The following is a 16,660-nucleotide window of genomic DNA, read 5'->3' as shown; positions in this document are numbered from 1 at the left end:
TCACCATTTCCTTCTCCAACTCATTTTACAGATGAGGAAACTGAAGCAACCAGGGATAAGTGACTTGCCCAGGGTCTTCTAGTAAGTGTCTGAGGTGGGATTTGAACTCATGAAGATGAGTCTTCCTGATTCCAAGCCCAGGGCTCTATCCACTATGCCATCTAGCTGCCAACATGAATATATTTGATAGATAGATAGATAGATAGATAGATAGATAGATAGGTAGGTAGGTAGGTAGGTAGGTAGGTAGGTAGATAGGTAGGTAGGTAGGTAGGTATCATACTGATTTATATCTTGCCACTGGACCCAGATGGTTCTGGAGGAGAAAGTGAGGCTGGTGACTCTGCACAACCTTCCCTCACTTAAATCCAATTCATTTGCAAGTCATGGCATCACCATCCTGATGCCATGCTCCTCTTTGAGAACAAAGAACAAACTAGAACAACAAAACATTATGTGTATGTGTGCACGTATGTATGTGTGTATACACACATACATATACACAGATATACATACATTTGTTCTTCAGCACTGTTTATAAAAATTTTTATAGGTCACAACAACCAGATTTGGGGTAAGGATGGCCATCACTCAGAACAACATGTGAAATGTGAACCATTATTTTAAATGTGTGTGCGTATATACACACATATGCATGTATATACACATACATATGTATATACACACATATGCATGTATATACACATACATATGTATGCATACACACACGTATATATACACATGTGTATATATACGTGTGTGTATATATTTAAGAAACCAGGCAGTTTCTAAGAATTTTTGCTGGTTTCCACTATTAAAACATGATCAGTGGCATGTGGAATATTAGTGAAAGTGCTATAAATCAAAGCCATCTCTCTCTCTTTTTAATCCCAAGCCACTGCTTTCTGTCATCTATTAGGCACTTAGCAGATATACATAGAAACAGGTTTATGTAAAATGAGGAAAAAGTGCTTGCCTTTCGACAGAGGGCAACGTAAATTGGCAATGCCAGATTATGAATGTGGTTGGGTAGGATCAGATGAACTGAGTTCTCTAGGCCCAGACTCTATAAATCTGTGTTCTCTGAAAAGTTCCATTTAGCTTAAACAAGGAAAGTAAAGGTTTAGCTCAGATCATGTGAATATTTCATTCTATTTTCAGGTTTTCTAACACATCAAGATAATTGTATCTATTGAAAGAATAATGTGGCACAATCTATGGAGGCATTTGCTGTAATCAGGAGCTTATGTCACATTTATACCTTGGCATAAATACATGTTATAATAGGGTGGGCTGAAAATAAAGTATTTTTTAACTTCTACCCACTCAGTGATAGGAATAGAAAGTACTTATTCTAGGAATCCTACAAAACCAATTCCCTTTTGAATTGTTTACACACGAACCATTTCATCCACTCTTTTTAGCAATGTTTTTCCTGCTCTTTCCACAACTGTTGCAAGTAAATATCATTACACAGGCACTATTTTCCCCATTTCTCACAATCCTGATAGGGCATGAGCTTTATTTATTTGGGGGGAACTTAATGTTCTTCTTTAATTATGACTTTGGACCTCTTCTCCTTTAAAGCCTACTCCGCTCTAATGTGCCATCTTCTCCAAATCTTTCTTAATATGATCTTCCGGCCCCCAGAGTATTCTCCTCCCTTTTTCAAGTGACTTAATATCGAACACACAATCTATCTCCCCAGATCTCTGTCCTGTTCTAATACTTGGAAGCATCAATATACACATTTATATTCCCTCAATATCATGACCTCCTCAAATTCCATGAAGATGTTCAGGACTCTGACCTCTGAAAATTCCCTTTCTGATCACACCATCCTATGCTTCCATCTTCAAACCCTGCAAATGCAAATGGAGAAGTTTGCAAAGTGTTTAAGTATATTACCTCAGTTGATACAACTCAGTGAAATGAGTGCTATTATTAATCCAATTTTACAGATGAGAAAATTGAGGCAAAGAAAGGTTACATGACCTGCCCAAAGTCACGTAGCTACTATTTGAGGCAAGATTAACCAAAGGTCTTCCTGACACCAAGATTAATATTCTCTCCACTGCACCATGAAGTTGTCTCAATATCTTAAAATATTTTCAATATCAAATATCTCAATGTCAAAAGCTCAGCTTGGGCCTTTGATCTCATCACCTCTTATCTATTCAGGTAGCTTGCCATTTCAGTGGCAAGTTTCTCCTCTAATTTTTATTTTCTGGTTTATCAGCTTGTTGCATCCTGCATCTTCCTAAAGTGCATGTCTGGCCACATCACTCCACCCCTACTCCATTCAATACACTCCAATGACTACATATTACCTCTAGGGTTAAATATAGAATCCTCTGTGTGGCCTTTAAAGGCCTTGATATAACCTGGCCCCTTCCTACTTTTCTGGTTTTCTTACGTCTTACTCCTTTGCACATGCTCTTGACTCAGTGACAATGGCCATCTTGCTGTTTCTTACACAAGACCCTCTATCTCCTGAATCTGGAATTTTCATTGTCTGTCCCCTATGCCTGGAATTCCCTCACTTCTCATGTTCACTCTTGGCCTCCCTGGCTTCCTTTAGGTCCCAGCTAAAATCCCACTGTGTACAAATCTTTTTAAATTGCCCTTAATGTTAGTGCCTTACCCCTGAGACTACCCCCAATGTATCCTGTATTTATCTTGTTTACACATATTTGTCTGCATGTTATCTCCCCCATCAGCACAGTGCCTGGCACATAGTAAATGCTTAGCAAATTCTTGTTTCTTTCCTTTCTTTTTTTTTGCCTTTCTTTCTATCTCCAGTGTTTAGCACAGTGACTGGCTCATAATACACTGAGCAAATTTTGTTGATTTGATTTGACTTGTTATATACAAATATGTTCAGGTATCCATCATCCTTTAAAAAAAATCATCACCTGATCTTTCTATCCCTCAACTTATAGATCTATATTTGTTCATCCTTCACAAGCAAATTCCTAGGAAAAAAAACTTGTCTATAATTGTTAATTTTACTTCCTTATCTCTTCTGCATGTCCCAATCCCTTGATGTTATACTTCCATCCATACTAAACTGAAATTTCTCTCTCCAATTCCACATTCTCTTAATGTGTAAGTTCAAAGGATGTTTCCCATTAAATAAATTGTGTGGAAGGATATGAGAATGGTGCTTGCTTGGCAGGTAAGCGGATGGTAAAAGATTACCTGGATGGAATGGTGTGAAGCATGGCTTAGGAATGCCAGATATAGGGGCCTGTGCAACACACTCTCTGAACAGACTAACATAGGCTCCAAGACGAAGTTTCAAAGCTGAGAAGGTTAACACCTGCCAAGAAGATTCAGCAGCAGCCCAGCCAAAAAAGGTCCAGTGGTAAGGAAGGTGTGGCCAGAGCCAACAAAGAGGATGGCAAGAAAATGAAATTATTCTTTTAAGTAAGTGCTCAAAGACCATCATGACCAGGTCCTTTGAGACCAATAAACTCCTTGGAATGATTATCCTAAAACTGTTGCCCTTCAAGTACTTTTAATAATATGTGTTTGGAAGAGACGTAGCATGACTTGGTTGTCTAAGCAATGACCAAGTTATGCACAGAAGAAAGGGCTTGCCATTCTGAGACCTGGTAGTATGATGTGTAAGAAAGATCATCAGGCTGAAAATGATGGAACTTGGATTCTGGTCCTGGCTCAACTGTTAGGTAACTATAGGACTTTAGCTAAGTGAATTACTCTCTTGATGCCTCAATTTCTTTAGTCAAAAAAATGAAGATAATAATATTCGCCCTAAATACTTCAAGGGAAAAAATAAAATAATAGATGTAAAAGTGCATTAAAAATTAAAAGACTATTATATAAATGTGAAGTATTTTTATAACTCATTTGTCATGTGACTATGACCAAGCTTTCCTGAATAAATTTTTCCTCTGTTCTATTTCTTCTAAAGTACAGATATTATTTTTAACCAACTTCATAAAGCTAATATAAAAGGTAAATCTTAAGTATTATTTTAAGCTAATAAGAATTAAAACAAATCAATACTTAAGAACAATCATTTGAAGTAGGTGCTATATCAAGCTGAACCCAAGAGACTAAAGGAACATATTATTGTGAAAGGAAATTGAATCAGCAGTCAGAGAACTTAAATGACAGTTTCAGTTCTGCACCACCAGTGTGTGATCTTGGGCAAGTCATTTTCCTGTTTAGACCTTAGTTGCCTTACCTTCAAAAACGAAATTGGTTTCATTAGATAATTATTAGTACTAGTGGTAATAGTAGTAATAGTGGGTAGCATTTATATAGCACTTCAAGATTTGCAAAACACTTTAAAAATATTGTCTCTTTTTATTCTCACGACACCCCTTGGAAGTAGGTGCTACTATTATCCTCATTTTGCAGATGAGGAAAATAAGATAGACAGAATTTAATTGAGAGTCTTATTCCCATTCAGATCTAAATCTATGATCCTATATGAGGACAGTATTGTATAATAGAATGATCACTGGACTGGAAGTCAGAGAACCTGGGTTCAAATCATGACTCTGTTATGCCTTGGGACTTCAGAGGTCATCCATTTTACAGTTGAAGAAACTGAGGGAGGTTGAGAGACATATCTAGGGTCACATAGATATAGGAATATTACTATGGATATCACAGAGCAAATCTTGTCACTTCTCTTTGCCTCAGCTTCCTTATCTATAAAATAAAGGTGGTAATTCTGCTATTTCACAGGGTTTTCAGAGATAAGTATTGTTTAAATCATGGTGTCATAGAAATGTGAATCTCTTTATGTGAGCAGCTACCTCTTGTTCACTGACGAAATTTACTTTCCATGTCATAAAAATTTATCCTAAATATTACTTCTGACTTATTCCAAAGCTTTGCCGTGGTAAACTAATAGATCTCCTATTGCTGGAACTTTCATAAGAAAACCAAAGGTTCCTGGTTCTTATGTCACTGCCTCAGATACGTTTAGCATCCATTACATGTACTGCTACTACTAATAATAACAATAGTAACTAGCATTTAAATATCATTAAAAGTTATGAAATAGTTTACAAATAGTGTCTCATTTGATCCTCACCACATCCCTGGAAAGTAGGTTCTATTATTATTCCCATTTTACAAATGAGGGAACTGAATGAAGTGATTTATCCAGGAAGTTTTTGAGGCAGGATCTGAACTCAGGTCTTACTGATTCCAGGTCTAGTGCTCTACCACATACCACCTAACTGCCTCTTTTACACTTTACAAGAGGAAAATGTTACCATGTTTCCTCCTCCTTGACTGTAGAAAATGGTTTTAAAAAATATTCTCATACTTTGTGAATATAATTTTACATAATTTATAATAAACTTTGTAAAATAATTTAAGTGCATCTCCATAAATGAAAAAGCAAAATGGAAATGTTTATTGAACTCACTGAGCACCTTCTATGCTCTGTATAGCAAGTAGAGTATAGTGTAAAGAACCCTAGATTTAGAGTCAGAGAACCTAGGTTTTCATACCGACTCTGTTAATGCATTTGTGACTCAGGGAAATCACTTCACTACTTTGGGCCTCAGTTTCCTCACCTGCAAAATGGGTTGGAGGTGACTTTATGTTCTTTAAGGTTCTTTTCAACTTTAAATCCTATGACCAACCATTTCATAACTTAAAATCTAAAGTGACACAACACAGATACCATGTAGACCTAAAAAGAACAAGAGGGAGATCCTGCACCAATATATACTGGCCTTTGATTGCTAACTGTGTTTACGTTTTATTTGTTATGGGGTTTGTTTGTCTTCGCATTTAAGCTGGCTGGACTATAGGGGCTGGACTATGGGGCAATTGGAACTTTTTGATAATTGGACTCCAGTTATTATACAATAGTTGTTGGACCCAAGGCATACCTCTCTATATTACAGTTGTTAAAGACAATCGTGTTCCATAAGGAAATGGAGGCAAAGTTTCAATGAGAGAAAAAAAATAAAACACAAACAAAGGTATATGAGATGGAAGCCTCAGCAGGAGGTAAAGAGTGGGAGAGTGATCTACAGAGAAAGAAGGAAAGGGAAAGGTCAGCTGTACAAGAGATCTCGCTACTGTTGACATGATGTTGCCAGAGAGTCACCTCAGTAACCATGAGCAACAAAGCCCCAACTTCTACAACACTTCGACCTTCCTCTGACTGTCACTAAATTATCTTTCCTTCTACTGACAGTTCCCGTGGCGCTATTATGTCATTCCCTGGAGATCAAGAAGCTGCTTCCTCCTCGGAACATCAAGATCCCTCCTCTTCAGAGATAGCCTCAACTCTGTTTTTTAGCTTTTTCAATGTATTGATCAGTTGTACTGATTTTTTTCCTCTTTTTCTTTTTTTTTTCTTGACTTTAAAAAATACTATTTGTTACATGAGATGACTCTCTGGGAGAGACAGGGGAGGAATTCTGGAGAAAATTATGATGATATAAAACAGAAGATATTATTAAAGACTTTTTTTAAAAAGGGAAAATGGGGTCCTGTCCCAGAAGTACCTTCAAAAAAGTTCTGGCTACTACTACATTCTTGGTTAGCAAAAAATCTAGAGTTCTTTATTGCTGCCATGTTATGTTGCAGTCTCAAAGACCTGAACATTACAAGCATCTGTGGCCAGAAACATTCTTCCATCACAATATCTCCATTTCATGACTTAAGCTGCCATCATTCATGCGGATCTACCCTTTTTCTTCTTTGAAATTGATCCCTTTGGGTGCTTGCAACCTCCCTCTGTTTCACTTAAGACTCCCATTCCAATGACAAATGGTGGTGAGGTAAGGTGACCCATAAATCTATAATCTGATTGATATATAACTTTATGCTCTGACTTTAAAAAATAAATTCAAGGTATGCCTTCATTTGAGAGATTTCCCATTAAAGTACAATGGGTAGAATATCCCATACTGCTTTTCTTTACTTTGTGGAACTATAATCTCCATGATGACAAAGGCTGATTAGTTTAGGGTCATAATATTTGCTGATTCATGCTAACAAAAACTACATAAACCCTTGCACAATCAGGTAGCCTGTTTCTCTGTTACTTTGCCCTGGACAGAAAATTCCCAAACTGATTTAATAAGGCCAGAGAATGATCCTTGATAACCCAGATTCTAAAGTGAACTATAACACTAAACAACATTTTCTCCTGTCACCTAACTAAATACGCTGCCACCTTTTGTCCAAAGCAAATTTTTAGCTGTGATATACCCAGGGGTGTATGGGATCCAGCCCTAACTTGCAAGAGCCAATCATCAAATTTTCAATGTGAACATTTAAACCTCACAAATCAGAAATTTGTATAAATCAGGGTTTGGCTTATTGTTTTATTGATTATCTAGACTTAATTATGTATTAATAGTGAAGATTAAACTTAAATGTGTGGGTGCATACATTTTTTCTTTCTTTCTGGAGAGCACAGCTGTTAAACATTTACCGGCAGACCCATGTTTCGCTCAATAAACATTCTTTGAGTTCAGCACGAGTATAGTAGGAACTAAGGGTCAATGAAATCATTACCTGACTGTAGGCCTAGCAAATGTAGGTTAATAATAACAACAACATCAATAACAATATTAATAAATAACTGGCATTTAAATATGGAATTTATATTTCCAAAGTGCTTTATATTCATTATCTCATTTAAGCCTCACAGCATCACTGGATATTTGGGTGCCAGATACAGTTATAGACAAAGAAAACAAAATCCTGCTTGAAAACCCTGCCAATAAGCAGCTTTAATCAACTGATAAGTGGGTGTAGACTTCTTCCTTGGCTTAAACCCGTGATCTTACGTAAAAGTTCTACCGGATTAATATGGCTGATATGGTACAATGTTGATTCTGTCAGAATAGCTGAAATCAGATGTAATCATGGCTCAAGGAAAACAAGTTTTCAGACTAAGAGGAATATCAAAGAGCAATTGATCCTTGCCATAGGAAATGCCCTAGAGGAGAGAACCAGTGCACAAAACAACTAAAGTGGGGCTAATGTGAATTGTACCACTATCACTACCCATTTCCTCAACTGTTTCTAAAATTAATTTTTTTTAATTAAAAAGAACAACAGAGAAAGTTAAGACAATTGGCAAAAGTACAAAGAATTACCCTGAAGATGTCAATGAATGTTTTGGTCAGGCTTTTGATTTCATTAACCTCTGCTCATACTTTATAGGGTTATGCATCAAGTCCATCAGTGATACTGCCTGCCTGTCTATCAAAGTTGTTTTTGTACAAATAATGCAAGCCACATAGAGGATTGTCAGATTTGAAGCTTGCAGAGTCCTTGGAGGTCTTCTAACCCCTCCCTCTCATTTGACAGCTGAGGAAACTGAGACCCAAAGAGTTTAAGTGAATTGTCTAAGGTCACAGAAATAGTGAATAACAGAACTGGGGTGTTTTTTCACACTAGGAAAAAATCTATTTCACTGATTATTTTTTATTAAATTCTACTAACTATTATTATAGAAATACATTCTCCTCTTTGCAAAGTAGGAAGAGTCAAATGTCAAGAGAGTGAGGAGTACTCAAATCTAAACATCTTTTGGAAGGAAACAGAAGGGAAAGTGTTTGGTTTCAAAACTTAAAAATGGAAAGGACTAATAGTCCTGCTCAGCTGTACTTAGCTGGGGACCAAGTACAACAAAGTCAGGTTCCCCACATTGAGCTCTGTCTGCCCGTCTCTCAATTTGGACAGCGCACACCTCCTCCCCTGCCAGTCTAGAGGCATTCCAGTGCAGACTGCCAGCTGTAATACATTCCAGGCTCTAGGCCTTTTTACAAGCAACAGACTCACATTGAGCAGCAGGCGCAATGGGACCCTATTATCTCTACTACTATTTGAAAATTAATGTAGCTTTGTGAAACCGGGGGCATTCAGCTCCAGTGGTCATCTTTGCTTGATTCAAGGCTATTAAAGGGGAATATACTGTACACATATGAGAGTACACAGACACACAGATAAGATGATCTGGTAAACATTCCCTTCAGGTTGATTTCCTTTAGGAAATGGAATTTGTTTTTGAAACCTCAGTTTGAACATTGGCTTGGACAGCAAGAAGGGTTAGCTCATTAAAGAATGTCTTACTTGTAGTACATGTGCCTGAAGGATGGCGAGGAAATAATGTATCCCATTGCTGTGGCTGCTCATTTGTTTGCTTTGGTCTGTGTTGTCGGTGTGGGGAAGAGGATACCACTGGGTACATGAGTTCAATGGAAGAATGATTTCTATGTAAAAGTAAAATTTCATTTGAAGCTTTGATCCCTAAAAATAATTATTTTCATTCCCTTTTCAAGATGCCCAAGGAAAGAATTGTAGAGAATCCAAGGAGGTGAATTCCTATCTGTCAGTACATTCAAAGACTTACCTGTCTGTCAATTGTTCTCTTCCCCCAACATAAACCTAAACGAGGACTTCCTGATCTTTTTTATATCATAGATTTATTGGCAGTCCAGTGAAGTCCTTTTCAGAATAATGTTTTTAAATGGATAAAATAAATACATAATATTATAAGATAGTTATCTATCTATATGTGTGTGTGTTTTACACATATATAACATACATGTAACGTGTGTGTATCTGTATAGATAGTGTATTGTGTACACACGCTCACACACACACACACACACACACACAAAAGCATCTAGATATCACAGTATATCCACTTCCAAGCCTGGAATCAGGAAAGCTCACCTTCCTGAGTTCAAATCTGGCCTCGGACACCTACCAGTCATGTGACCCTGGGAAGGTCACTTAAACCTGTTTGCCTCTGTTTTCTCATCTGTAAAATGAACTGAAGAAGAAAATGCCAAACCACTCCAGCATCTTTGACAAGAAAAGGCCAATTGAGGTCACAAAGAGTCACACACCACTGAATAACAATATATTAATAAATTCACAGACCCCCTGAAATCTCTCCACAGATCACTTAAGCACACAGCTATATTAGAGCCAGCTCAAACTGGCTAGAGAAAGCCAATTGTGAATTCTTTTTAGTCTGAGTATTTGCACCTTGGAAATTAGCAAACATTTCAAATCAAGGCTTGATTTATTATTCTGTTGATTATCTAGAAGCGAGAAAGTGATGGAGGAAGCATTAATAATGCAGATGAAACGTGTGTGTTCTGCTTTTCAAAAAGACTTGTTAAGCATTTAGTAGCAGTATGCCCCTCCCTTAGGGGTGCTTGGACCCCAGGTCAAGAATTTCTCATTCAGTGAGTGACTTGTTACACTTGCACTGCCCTCCCAGTTAGTTACATCTGCCTTGAACATCTCACCCCAACAACAACAATCTTCCCCCCACCAACAGTCAAAAGAGTGGGGAGAAATTATGGCTTACTTCTGTTGGTGTCACGGCATACAACAAGACCCCTATATCCAAGACACCAAGTGTTTTGTCCACCAGAAATGTGGCTCACTGCTGTCCTCTTCAGGAAGACCACAAGTATTTCTTTTGACCCCACCCTTCCTCTGTTGCCTGATAAAAGCATGTCTGTCTCTTAAGTGATTCAAAAGAACTTTATTATGGAGAATTCAAAGGGCATACGGGATGGGGAGGGAATAGTTTACAGTAACAAATGAAAAGGTTAATAATTTCACAAGTTAAATAGATTCCTCTAGATACCCATTTCAAGACCAATTCTACTACATTTGCCAACATTTGTTAGTTTCCACCTCTTTAACTTCTTGCCCAGTCTTAACTTTGATGTCAACTCAGTTAGTGTTATTGCTGGGGACTGGCTAGCCAGGAATGGTATTCTCAGGCCCCTAGAAGATGCTGCGTCAGCCATTGATTTTGGGTTATAAGAGTCTGGAACACAGGCAAGAATTGCCTCAAAATCACAGAGCTTTGCTGATAAAACTGGGTGTTAAGATAACACAGGAATTAGTAGATCTAGTGAAATTTACTTTATATCAAGTTGTTAAGAGACTATTCAACTTGCCAGTTTGTAAAATGGTGCCAGAAAATGGTTAGGACCTATGAAGACCATTGATTGGAATCATCTATTACCTATAGATATCAGACTCCCTGATAAACAGAAGGAAAGAAAGAATGGTCGATTATCTAGCAAACTCGAAGGAAAAGAGACTACCCAGCAATTGCAAAAGGTCTGTCAGAGCCACATAATAACTCAGAAGAAGATGTTGTGCCAAGTGAAGAAACCCTGCGAAGAAATACAAAAGTCTTTCCTATGATATCCCTGTTGGGAGAAGACTGGGAAGCTAAACGCCAAGGAAGCAAATCTCTAGCCAGAACCTTGGCCATAAAGACCCCTAGAATACAGAGACAACCTATAATAATTAAACATTCTAAAAGCCAATTTGGCTCCTCAATAAGTTCAGATTTAGGAATTAATGACTGTAGCTCTGATCAAAATGATGATCTACTTATCAACCAGTTCTGGCATGGATGCAAAAATGTTTGATCTATACCTAGTGTTCTAGCCTCAAAGAGCTAGAAGCAAACAACTAGTAACATGACTAATTTATGACATAGTAGAAGAAACTGGGGAAGTAAACATACATGTAACAAGACAATAATACTGTTTGCCCATGCAATGTATATATGCCTTACGTGGGATTGCCTATGATACTATATGCCATATATTACATGTGCTAATTATTGCTAGCTTCTTGAATGTATAGCAGCTGTATCTGTCTTAGCTATGAATAATTTTGTTGTTTGAGATATCCTCATCATCCTGTAAGATTTTATACACTCTAGTCTTCCACTTCATCAATACTCTCTGCAACTCTGATTGGCAAGTGAGGCCATGAATTTCAAACGTCCATTTAAAGACAGAGTTCTGCTCAGACATCTCCTCGTTTCTCACTTGGCAGCAATACATTAGGATTTTCTGACTGACTGTGATTTCAATAACCACTGATTTCCTCTCTATTAAGAAGTGGCTCACTTTATTATAGTGGATGTTGCTCAAACTTGCTACATACCACATATACCAATTCTCTTATAGGAGAAAGTATTTACAGATGTGAAACTTCTCAGTAGGTTTTAACATCTGTCATTTCTTGATCCCGTCATCTTTCTTATGCTCACTTTTTCAATGCAGTCATCAACTATTAATGAATGCATTGACTTAGTTTGCAGGCTCTTAGGTTCTCCATCTAATTTCTTCACTTCATCATCCACACCAGTTGTGTGTTGCATGAGGTACAATTATTTTAATATATCTGTCATTTATACAGGACTTTATGGTTTATGAAGTGCTTTACATGTATCATTTCATTTCATCCTCATAAATAGCCTATGAATGTGGTACTATTATTATCTTCATTTTACAGATGAAGAAATTGAGGTTGAGAAGGAGATAAAGCAAATTGTTCACAGTCATACAGCTTGTTAGAGTCTGGAGCAGGATTCTAATACAAGTCTTCCTGACTCCAAAACCAGCACTCTATCTACTATGACATCCTTATATCTCCAACCATCTTCATGGTAGCCTCTTTACCCAGTCTCATCACAAGCACTCCAAGATGAAATGACAAAGTATACCATGAGATTACATTTTTGCTAATTCTCATGATGAAATCAACTCTACTTTTTATTTTCCTGCCTTTCAAAGGAGACACCCTTATATTTAGCATTACTTTCTTTATGTCTTCCATTTTCAGTTATAGGGAGAATGAGCAATATATATGTGATTTCTCCAACAACATATGAATTCATTGACCTTTAAGAGAAAAAATTAATATTATAAGAATTGATAATTAAATTAATGTTCGCAAACATTTTAAGAACTAAGTAGTTTGGGGTACTTTCTAACTCCCTGCTTTCTGCCATTATCACTATAGAAATGGCAAGGAATGTATGTTGATTTTATGCAAATAAGTTTCTTGAGAGCAAGGACTTTTTTCTCTCTTTATATACAATGAACCTAGCACACTGCTTTGTATGTAGTAAGCACTTAAAAGAAATGTCGAACTGTGACTAATATAGAAATACTTTTACATGATAGTGTATATATATATAAACTATATCAAACTGCCTACCATTTCCAAAAGAGGGGAGGGAGAGAGAAAGATTTGGAACACAAAATCTTGTGTAAATGAATGCTAAAAGTTTCCTTGACATGTAACTGGGGAAAAAATAAAATACTATTTTTAGAAAGAAAGAAAATAACAGTAAAAGAAAATAAAGAACTGTTGAATTGAATTAAATTGAATTTATCTGTTTTTTTGACCATGGCCAAATAATTCATCTCTGCATGTAACCTTCAGATGTTTAATGTTTCTATATTTAAAAAGCAGACACAGTCTACAAATAGGTCTTTATATTTCTCTTCTCCTTTCTACCTTCCACCCACAGACTTTTATAAACCCCAATCTTATAAAACTATGCTAAGAAAGAATGGGAATCTAAGGGGGTAGCCACAGATTGGGGAATGGATAAACAAGTCATTGTATATAAATGTGATAGAGTACTATTGTACTGATCTCTTATTAAGCAACAACCAACCATGACTCCAAATGATTAATGATAAAATATGTTGCTCACCTCATGATAGAAAGTGAAAGACTCAGAAGGAAAAATGAGACAATTTTTTTCAGAAATTTATTTTGATGGCCTATGTATATTTGCAATGGGTTTTCTTTTGTCAGGGGGAATGGTGGGGTGAGAAAATGAGAAAGAAGATTCTGGCTGATTAAATAAATAAATAAACATTTAAATTAAATTAAATTCTAAGAAGGAAATAATAAATTAAATTAAATAAACAAAACAAAATACTTTTAATTAAAAAAAAATACACTATTAAGCCTTTGTATTTATTCCCATATCCCAGAAAGGAAACTATAAAGGCAACCCCCTCTCCACTGGACAAGTACAATCCAAATAACTCATATTAGGATGAGAAGGCAAAGTCCAGTCTTTACTCCTTTGCATCATGGGTCAGTCCTTTCCCTCTCCAGATCCAGGATCATGCACTTAATCTTTAGTCTAGGAATTCTTTATATTCCTACAGAAGACTGAAATTCAGGAATTCACATCACACACAATGACTTTGACGGTTCTATTTGTGCTCTTTTATACACCCAGGCCAAAGGATGGTTTTTGTTCACAAAAGATTAAGTCAATCAAATCATCCCTAATAAGGCCCACTCCATGGGGTTTTTTGTACCCATCAAGGCATCCCTTGATATCAAAGTCAAAGTCTCTTTTACTGAAAAAAAAAATCAGTGCATGGGAAAATAAGAAACAGTTATTTTCTGGGGATGTTTGCTCCCATTTAAGAGGCAAAATGGTAGTTCCTCAAACAAAATCAAAGCTATAAACAAAAGCTATGTTTTCTAAACCTTATCATGTTGAACAAACTCTCCTGTGATGAGAATTTTTCACTCTCTTTGCTTCAGTTAAAAATTGTAGTCCTTAAAAATCATACCAGGGTGGCTAAGGTTCTGGCACTTCCTCTTGGTTGCACCATACGCTGTAGACCAACAGAGATCTTAGTACGTGACTATAAGTATAAGAGAGTCCACAGTCAACAGGTACAATGAGGATGAGAGCAACATTATTCTGGTCTCACCAAGAATTCAGTCTGATAAACTGCCTATGTCTTGATAATTAAAATAGGTACACTCAGACATAACATTTGTTGGTTACAACTTAAATCCTATAATGAATATTATTATGTGGTGTCATAGGTAATGCTATTATTTATTATAATTAAAACAGCAATGGAGTTGGAGTTGGAAGGCCCAGGATCTATTCCCAGTTCTTTTACTTACAAACTGCACAAACTTGTGTGAGGAAAAACTTAGCTTGTTTACTAACTTGTAAATTTTTTTTAAAATTTTGTTTAAATAATCTATCTCACAAGATCATTGTGAAGAAAAACACTTTGTAGTCTGGAAAGTTGCATATAAATAATGATAATAGCTGGCATTTTACATGACTTAAAAATGTGCAACGTGATTTATGATTCAGACATCTCATTTCCCACCCTGCTCCATTCATTTAGTACTTCTTTGACTTCTCTATCATACCCAATGATGGAAACCGTTTCCCTGAGTCCTCTCACTTTTCAGTTTACTTTTGTGTATTGTCTTCCCCCATTAGATGGTAAGCTTCTTAAGGACAGGAACTTCCTTTTATTAATTTGCATCTGGAGCGCTTAGCACAATGCCTAGCACAAAGTACATGCTTACTAAATGTTTTTTGACTATTGACTGCAAATTATTTTATTTGGGCTTCACTACAACCCAGTGAGTTACATACTACCAGTATTATTAACCCCATTTTACAGATGAAGTAATAGAGGCTCAGAGAGGATAAACAATTTGTCCATAGTCACAAAGCTAGTAAAGATTAAAGATGGGATTTGTTTCCAGGTCTACCTGATTCCAAGTCCAGAAATCTGTCTATAACATAGAGAGAGGATATGTTTACTGAAGGGATCTGTGTGGCCACCAAATCTCTGAACCACAAGCATGTAACCATTTCACATAAACTAAGGAGAACTGAATAAGGGATAATGATATAAGTGGATGGTATACATAAATCCATAAAAGTAGCCTACCCACTTTTTGAAAACAGTAATCTAAAGGAAGAGGTTGCAGAGCCTCCACCAAAATAAGCTATAATGATATAATTGTCTGCTCACCCCTAAGAAGAGGTCAAATTGCAGTAGCTCAATCACGTACCAATTTCAGCAGGAAGATGTGTGATTTTGTTTTTTGGCAAATCCAGAATCTTCATCGCCTGAAAGAGCTGAATATAAGTAGGAATAGTCTGAATCAGGGTATTTTCTATATGCCATTCTTTCAGATGGGTCTGTTCCCTCAGGGAATCTGGGAGTTCCTAAAATGGAACAAAATTATATTAATCAGAACTATCAAGTGGGTAATTTGGTGCTCATTGGTAATGATACATACACATGCATACATACATATATACATACACATGACAATATATACCATGGTCAAATAAAACAGTATGTTACCAAAAGAGCTATTAAACTTTTATTTACATAGCCATTTACTAAATAAAGCATGAGAGGATCATAGATGCCATTTACTTAGTTTCAAAGATTTGTCCATTTTTAAAAGTGTAACGAAGAGACAATAGCTTTTGAAAATCAGCTGCTTGGTAAAACTAAGAAAGGATGTTTGTTTATTTGTTTGTTTTGGGGGGAGGAGAGGGAGATACTGTAGAGTCCTTAATGTACACTACGGCACTTTAATATTTTTAATGATTTGTATACCTTTTCCCTTAATTATATTCATAAGTTGATAACGAAGCTTCTATAATTTCACTGCATTTTTCTCGATGGTATCCACTTGATAGATGTCCCTATTGGCCTATGTGAAAATAGCTCCAAACAGCAGAAAGAGGTTGACTTTGTAAGATACTTATAAAAGAAAGAACATTAGGGAGTCAAATGATCTGTGTTCTAATCCTAGAACATGGCTAATTAATTGGGTAACCCAGAAAAAGTCATTTTATGTGGAGACCACTGAGAACAAAGAGGGCCATTAATGTTTGCACCTGGGAATCAACCAAAATGACTAATACCACCTCTTCTTCTCCTACTCTCTGTGTTGGTGAATCACCAACCACCTAAATATAAATCAGATCCTTCCCCAAACCCCTAGTTACCATTCTTTTATCCTGATTCAGCACAACTGTACCCATTCC

At 36.5% G+C, this 16,660-nt stretch overlaps 1 protein-coding gene across 1 annotated transcript in view; it reads right to left on the bottom strand.

The window, feature by feature from the left end:
- LRRC2 (leucine rich repeat containing 2) overlaps window positions 1–16,660 on the bottom strand; it is a 170,069-nt gene that overhangs the window by 72,788 nt on the left and 80,621 nt on the right. Inside the window, 1 exon segment of the mRNA XM_078153016.1 lies at window positions 15,667–15,823. Within this exon segment, the coding sequence (XP_078009142.1) occupies window positions 15,667–15,823 (157 nt within the window).

Source organism: Phascolarctos cinereus, unplaced genomic scaffold (genome assembly GCF_003287225.1).
Source record: "Phascolarctos cinereus isolate Bilbo 61053 unplaced genomic scaffold, phaCin_HiC Scaffold_4;HRSCAF=312, whole genome shotgun sequence".
Lineage (NCBI taxonomy): Eukaryota > Metazoa > Chordata > Mammalia > Diprotodontia > Phascolarctidae > Phascolarctos > Phascolarctos cinereus.
The sequence above is the reverse complement of the archived record's forward strand: the minus strand, read 5'-3'. Positions and strand labels throughout refer to the sequence as shown.